General features: G+C 38.3%; 1 protein-coding gene across 3 annotated transcripts in view; it reads left to right on the top strand.

Annotated features, from left to right (window-relative positions):
* The window catches only part of cwf19l1 (CWF19 like cell cycle control factor 1), a 15228-nt gene extending 8563 nt beyond the window's left edge, over nt 1-6665 (top strand). For all 3 annotated transcript variants that reach the window (XM_034863776.1, XM_034863775.1, XM_034863777.1), the window contains exons 10-14: nt 2032-2111; nt 3500-3709; nt 4677-4796; nt 5507-5604; nt 6464-6665. In XM_034863776.1, coding sequence (XP_034719667.1) covers nt 2032-2111; nt 3500-3709; nt 4677-4796; nt 5507-5604; nt 6464-6608 — 653 coding nt within the window. In that variant the 3' untranslated portion in view covers nt 6609-6665. The remainder of the gene's footprint in view (nt 1-2031; nt 2112-3499; nt 3710-4676; nt 4797-5506; nt 5605-6463) is intronic.
* The last annotated feature ends 1166 nt before the right edge of the window (nt 6666-7831 follow it).

The following is a 7831-nucleotide window of genomic DNA, read 5'->3' as shown; positions in this document are numbered from 1 at the left end:
CTTTCTCTGTATTAATTATCTGACTTTCTCTGTATTAATTATCTGACTTTCTCTGTATTAATTATCTGACTTTCTCTTTATTAATTATCTGACTTTCTCTGTATTAATTATCTGACTTTCTCTGACTTTCTGTGTATTAATTATCTGACTTTCTCTGAAAGTGTCAGTGTTGAGTCCAGTGTTAAAGTGATAAAGTGACCAGCTGTGAATTTGATTGAAGATGGTTAAGTATGTAAGTAACAGCTGAGATAGTGGACTATAAAGCAGTGGTTGTCAAACCTTTTTTTAATAATATATTCCCTTTGAAATGTTGTGTCATTTCAGTTTCCTCTGACCAGCACAAAGCATTTTTGGTAGAAAAGAAAGGTTTTATAAAGAGTTACAACACACAGCGCTGCACCATCAGTGTCTGATTTACTAAACAACACCTTTTTAACCTGAAAACCCTTAAATGCTGCTAATCCCTAAATAAATTCACCTATTAATATAGTATAAATATCTCAGGGAATTAACTATGACTATTATTTAACCCTCATGTTGTCATCAGGTCAAATTAACCTGTTGTCCTATATCATTGTTCTTTTTAATAATCCAAAATAACATGATTGATTTTCACACAAAGCTTTTGGCAAGTACAAATCTCTACTTTCATTCATTTTGGGGCGTCTTATTCAATTTTAAAGCATTTGAGGTTCACTGACCATAAATTCAAAAATAACTGTAAAATCAAAGTTAATAAGTTAGTGTTACATAGTGTTAAATCCATCAAAAAAAGTGACAAACATTGAGAAAAAAAAGTGTCTAAAGTGTTGAAAAATGGGACAACTACGTAAGAAAAAGTTGAAAACATTGATAAAAAGCGTCAACAAAAGTGTTGATTTTCATGAAGACAACACAAGGGTTAAATTAGAAATTTAAAAAGAAATGACACATACTCCAAAGTACCGCTAGGGGTACACGCACTTCCATTTGAGAAACACTGCTATAAAGACTATAAAAAGATTTGTTTTGCCTTGCTACCTGTTTTATTCTAGATTTCAAACACCCTTAAAAAGGTTGAAATGGTCCCGATAGGGTTCTATGACGGTAAACTGAAAATCTTTCAGCTTTGGACTTTGAGCTAGACAAAAACAATTTGAAGAAGGAATATGTCTTATGGAAAGTCATCAATATTTTGTGAAAGTTTATACACGAAAGGATTAGTAATCAAGATTTTTTTTTAAAAGAAGCAATTATTAAATAATCTAGAATCCAATATAATTGTTACGTGCAGCAAAAAAATCTGAACAGCTGAAGTAAATATAAAGTAAAACTTCTACTAAGACCTGGATCTCACACACACACACACACACACACACACACACACACACACACACACACATATATTTTGTTTTCCATCTGCAACTATTATTTTGCACATTACGTTTGCATCACTCATTTTGTCTTGTGTTCTGAATGACACAAATCTGTTTTGATCTGATTTTTTGTATTTATTTTGTATTTATTTTTTATTTACTTGTTTTCAAAGATGTGAAAGTGTACTAACATTTGATCTTATTTTTGTGTATGTTCAGTACTATTTAAATGTTTGAATATATTTTATTATTATTGATTTTAAGGGGAATTCAACAAATTCAAACAGGAAAAAGTAGGTTTTTGGTCAGAAAACTGGGTTTTCACTGTTGATTTGTTAGCCTGTTATTTAACTTCAGTAGTGCGCGTGTGTTCAGATTGTAAAGTAAGTAAATATAAAGTAAAACTTCTAACTCGGGGCGGCCTCTAGCCTCTAGCTCACCCGGTAAGAGCGTGCGCCCCATGTAGGCTGAGTCCTTGGCAGAGTGGCCCGGGTTCAAATCCGACCTGCGGCCTTTTTGCTTCGTGTCATCCCTCTCTTTCTCTTTCTCTTTCTCTTTCTCTCCCCCTTTCCTTTTCTGTCTATCCACTGTCACACAAAAATAAAATCAACAAAAATAAAATGATCTGGTAAACTAACGGACTGACTGTGATATTTTGTGTTTCTCTGGCGTACAGCCCAGGCCTCGGGTCCCTGCTGGTTCTGCCTGGCCAGTCCTCAGGTGGAGAAACACCTCGTCATCAGCATAGGAACACAGGTGAGTTCATACCAAACATCTTCCATACCGATACCGGCACTTTGACTCCGGTTCCCAAACAATTCTTTTTCTGGTTCCAGTTTTACAAAACAAAAAGAAACTACAACATTACACATAACGGCCCAAATCTTTTTAATTATGTTTCAGCTCCTACTAGGTGAGCCGTCTCCGTGCACGTGTAACATAGAGTGTTGTCTCTATGACGACGAAATTTGTTTATTGCATGACGAGGCTTTGTTTGATACTCGATACTAAAGAGCCAATTGGGTTTGAAAGTGTTAAAAAGGTAAACATTATTCAGTATTCAGTAGCTAGCCCTGAATACCAAAGGTTAGTATTATTATTTTTATTATTATTACCAAGAGTCTGGGCCTGGGTCTGGGCCTGGGTCTGGGCCTGGGTCTGGGCCTGGGCCTGGGTCTGGGCCTGGGTCTGGGCCTGGGTCTGGGCCTGGGCCTGGGCCTGGGCCTGGGCCTGGGTCTGGGTCTGGGCCCAGGGCCAGGGCCTGGGCCTGGGTCTGGGTCTGGGTCTGGGTCTGGGCCTCGCCCTGGGCCAGGGCCTGGGCCTGGGTCTGGGCCTGGCCCTGGGCCTGGGCCTGGGTCTGGGTCTGGGTCTGGGCCTGGCCCTGGCCCTGGCCCTGGGCCTGGCCCTGGGCCTGGGCCTGGGCCTGGGCCTGGTTCTGTCCCAGGTTTCTGCCTAAAAGGAAGTTTTCCTCTCCACTGTGGCCCTGTTGCTTGCTCTGGAGGAAACTAGACCTGTTGGGTCCTTGTAAATTACAGAATGTGGTCTAGACCTCCTCTATTTGTATAGTGTCTCGATATAACACTTGTTATGAATTGATACTATACATAAAATGTAATTGAAATTATGATTATACATCAGAAACAAATCTTTTTCTTCTTTTTTTTACCTTTTTTTTTTTAAACAAAAAATTACAATAAAATATAAAAACACAATAAGTGCGTAGAAACACACAAAAAGGAACAACAAAATCCGTAAAGTGTTACAAACAATATGTTCAATCAGTCTGAAAACGAGCAGGACATAGCTTATTATTCCCACTGTATATATTATATATATATGTATAATATATATATATAAATGTATTCCTCATATATTTTATATTATCCAGTATATTCATAGCAAGATAACACATGAATAACATAATATATATATATATATATATAATATGTTTATATGATAACATATAAATTAAAGTTTTTCTTTACATTTTACAACCCCTTACCCACCCCAGTGCAACCAGTATAATGCCCCCCCCCTCACAGTCATCTCCCTATATCCTATATCCAACTTTTAAAACTTTCTAGAGTTAATAATGCATAATAACCCCATTGAGCATGCTAACCGGAGGGCTGTTTGTTCGGCAGTGCTACCTGGCCCTGGCTAAAGGCAGCCTGACCCCCCACCACATGCTGATCCTGCCCATCGGCCACTACCAGTCCGTGGTGGAGCTGAGCTCCGAGGTGGTGCTGGAGATGGAGAAGTACAAGTCGGCCCTGAAGAGCTTCTACAAGAGCAGGGGGGAGCGCTGTGTGCTGTTTGAGAGGAATTACAAGAGCCAACACCTGCAGCTGCAGGTCGAAACGCACACACACAAACACTCACTGTACACACACACACACACACACACACACACACACACACACACACACACACACACACACACACACACACACACACACACACACACATAGACAAGATCAAAATTACTCTCACATGATTAATTATTAAATAAAAATTTTTTAAAGACAAATATTCCAACATTTTGCAGTTTTTTGACTTTGGTTTAAGAGTGTTTTTTTATCTTTTTATATAGAGAATAGATTCTGGTGCAAATTTACCTTTTTGGGGGCTGTAACTTGTATTTTTCTTAAATTTTTGACTAACTTGCAAATTTTTTTTTCAGTTAGTCATTTGGCCGGAAAATTGGGAAATCCCAATTTTTCCGTAACATATTCAAATTGGTTGTTTTGTCCGATCAACAGTCCAGAAGTCCTACAGATATTCACATTGGAGACACAGGAATCAGCGTGTGTGTGTGTGTGTTTCGACATTTTTACTTAATAATTAATAAAGCTGAATTACAGTAATCGATTCATTGATTATCAAAAGAAGCTGATTAGTCGATTGAGATACAGTATGTTGGCTAGATGTTAATTGAATGTACACTCAGTTAATTAGGTACAGCACTTGTAGTTTGGATGAATGCATTCAAACATCTCACAACAGCCCTTCAACCAGTCTGACATTCAGAATAGTTGTGATAATAAAACGTTGGATTTGAAGCGACTTCATGTAACTCAGGAACATGTCACATAGAACAAAATGGATAGAACTTCATTAGTAAAAAGATAAGTGACAAATGGACTCATAATGAAGGTCTTAATGTTGAGTTGTTGTTGTTGATTCAACGTCATGATCATTTTGGAGGATGTAGTTTGTTGAGTTGGCAGGTGTTGCTATTATTTTGTCCACCCCATGTATATCAGTCATTGCTCACCTGAGGGTTGGGATGTTCCACGTGTTGAACTTGTGTGCGTTCAGGTGGTGCCGGTGCCGCTGGACCGCTGCACCACGGAGGACATCAAGGAGGCGTTCATGGTCCAGGCTCAGGAGCAACAGATGGAGCTGATGGAGATTCCTCAACACACCGACCTCAAACAGGTTGAGACACACACACACACACACACACACAGGCGCGCACACACACATGTATCGCACTCGCGCACACACACGCACGCATGCACGCACGCACGCCTGGATCTCACACACACACACACACACACACCCCTGGATCTCTCACACACACACACACAAACACACACAAACACACACTTCCCTGAATCCCACACACAGATCTGCATCTCACACACACACACACACACACCCCTGGATCTCTCACACACACACACACAAACACACACTTCCCTGAATCCCACACACAGATCTGCATCTCACACACACACACACACACACACACAGACCTGGATCTCACCCACATAAACACACACACACACACACACACACATACTTTGTTTTTCATCTGTTGAAAGTATTATTTTGCACATTACGTTTACACTCATTTTGTCTTGTGTTCTGAGAGACACAAATCTGTTTTGATCTAATTTATTTTTGGGGGAATTTACCCGTTTTCAAACAATCGGGAATGTGTCCTAACTTTTGATCTTATTTTGTGTTTATTATTCAGTACTATTTAAACGTCTGAATATATTTTATTATTATTGATTTTAAGGGGAATTAAAAAAATTTGAAATGAAAAAGTATTAAGAGAACTTTCCCAGTTGAAGGTGTTTACTGTTGATTTGTTAGATTTTGTTTATTTAACTTTAACGTGTGTACGTACGTGTGTTCAGATTGCTCCTCCAGGGACTCCGTACTTCTACGTGGAGTTGGACTCGGGGGAGAAGCTCTACTACCGCATCCAGAAACACTTTCCTCTGCAGTTTGGAAGGTAAAACACTGTCTGTTAACGGGAATCTTTACTAACTAACTAACAATTTAACCCTCGTGTTGTCCTCGGGTCAAAGTTGACCGGTTTACAAAAACTTTCTATATCAGAAAAGAACGTTGAAAAAATTTATAAAATTGACAAAAACGTTGAGAAAAGTGTAGAAAAAGGACAACAAACTGTCAAATTTCAACCCAGAAAAACACAAAGTTGCAGGTCAACAGGAAGACAAGACGAGGGTTAAAGAGTTTAAATAAAACCGTAATCTTCAGTCTACGACCGTAAGATACAGATAAGACAAGAAGATTCAGATTTAAGGAAATACTTAAGCTCACATCATTAAAAATCTTGAGGCACTGATAAAAATGTATTTTAAGCCTAACATGATTCCATATCACCAAAAAACGTTCTAATTCAAATGGCGTTAAATGGCACAGGGATATGAATACATTTGAAAATACATGATGTAATTGTGTCTCCATTCAGACAGGATTAACATATGGGAAGGTTAGGAATCCTTTATATTCATATTTAGTGCTGTGTGACTGATATTTAGCAGCTGTAACACTATAATTTCCCATTTTGTTGGATCAATATCTATCTATATATCAATCAATCAATCTGTCTACATATCTATCCTCTATATATCTATCCTCTATATATCTATCTGTCTGTATATCTATCCTCTATATATCTGTCTATTGTCTATATATCTATCGTCTATCTATCTATCTGTTTGGTGATAACTCCTGATCATTGCTCCGGTATTATCAGTTATACATTTAGATTAGATTGTGTGTTTTTTTAATATATTGTGCGTGTGCGTGCGTGCGTGTGTGTGTGTGTGTGTGTGTGTGTGTAGGGAGGTTCTGGCTAGCGAGGCGCTGCTGAACATCCCGACTCGAGCTGACTGGAGGGAGTGTAAACAGAGCAGAGAGGAGGAGGAGGAGAGCTGCAAACAGCTGAGAGACGACTTCCAGCCGTTTGACTTCGCCTGGGAAGACTAACACACACACACACACACACACACACACACACACACACACACACACACACACACACACACACACACACACACACACACACACACACACACTACATAATCTCCCCCTTTTAACTGTTAAAGGAACAGTTCACCGATTCACTTCCTGTCAAACATGAGTGGTCTCAACTTCTTTTTCTAACTCCCGGCAATCTGTGTTTTTATGTTTTCTTTTTAATGTTTTTGAAGAGATAGAAGGAGGGAACTGAGATTTTTGAAGCAAAGTTTTTATAAGTAAGCATCCTGAAAGCCCCTCTTGTTTTATGGTTTAATAAAGTATCTAAATCTTTCAGAATTTTTCTTTCAAAACATGTTTTCTTTTTTTTTTTTTTTTTAAGAGGCTTAAAATTCAGTTAAAATTGTCAAAATGTGTTGAAAACCCAAAACAGGAAGCCATGCTCGTAACCAGTACCAGTCTTACAATGTCAACAGTGAGTGGGTCGGATTGCTGTGTGTTGGTTTGAGAAGATATCTGTCTTTTAGTTATATAAATACAAAATCCTTATTCCATTTTGTGCAACCCCTTCACAATAAAAGCTGAAATCCAAACAGACTGAGGCTCTAAAAAACTTTTATGAATTGATCAGTGTAAAAACTGCTCAGCAACATTTTCTAAAATTTCCCTGGAGGCTCTCTTGTTTTAACCTCAACTCTGGGGGAGCTTGTTTTTAAATGTATTTTGTAAATGATTACAATTAAACTCTTAATTTTGAGTTTCTGGTGCCATGTTGTTCATTATTACCACGTAGTTTAGACTTAACATTTATCATCTTCACACATTTTGGGCTGATGTTTCACTTCTAACAACCAATAATAGACAATGTGACACCCAGTCAACTCGGTCAAAATCCCACCGGTATTTCTAACTATTCTAATAAGTAAATATTGTCTCAGCAGTATGTTGTGTGGCTCACGTCATGTTTAGAGAAGAAAATTACATCTGAAAAGGAGATTTTTACTGTAATCTGGATCAACACAAGTACTCTTTCTGCTCTCTGTTGCCGGTCTCCTACTCCGTTGGCTTCAGGGAAATACCATTTTAAACTAGCAGCCATAGATATGCAGTACTGTGCAAAAGTCTCAGGCAGGTGTGAAAAAATGCTGTAAACTAAGAACGCTTACGAAAATATAAATAATAATTCTTTATTCTTATCAGTTTACAAAATGCCAAGTGAGCGAGCTAAAGAA

Source organism: Etheostoma cragini, chromosome 23 (genome assembly GCF_013103735.1).
Source record: "Etheostoma cragini isolate CJK2018 chromosome 23, CSU_Ecrag_1.0, whole genome shotgun sequence".
In the NCBI taxonomy this organism is placed as follows: Eukaryota; Metazoa; Chordata; class Actinopteri; order Perciformes; family Percidae; genus Etheostoma; species Etheostoma cragini.
Note: the sequence above shows the minus strand (reverse complement) of the source record. Positions and strands in the feature narration are given on the sequence as shown.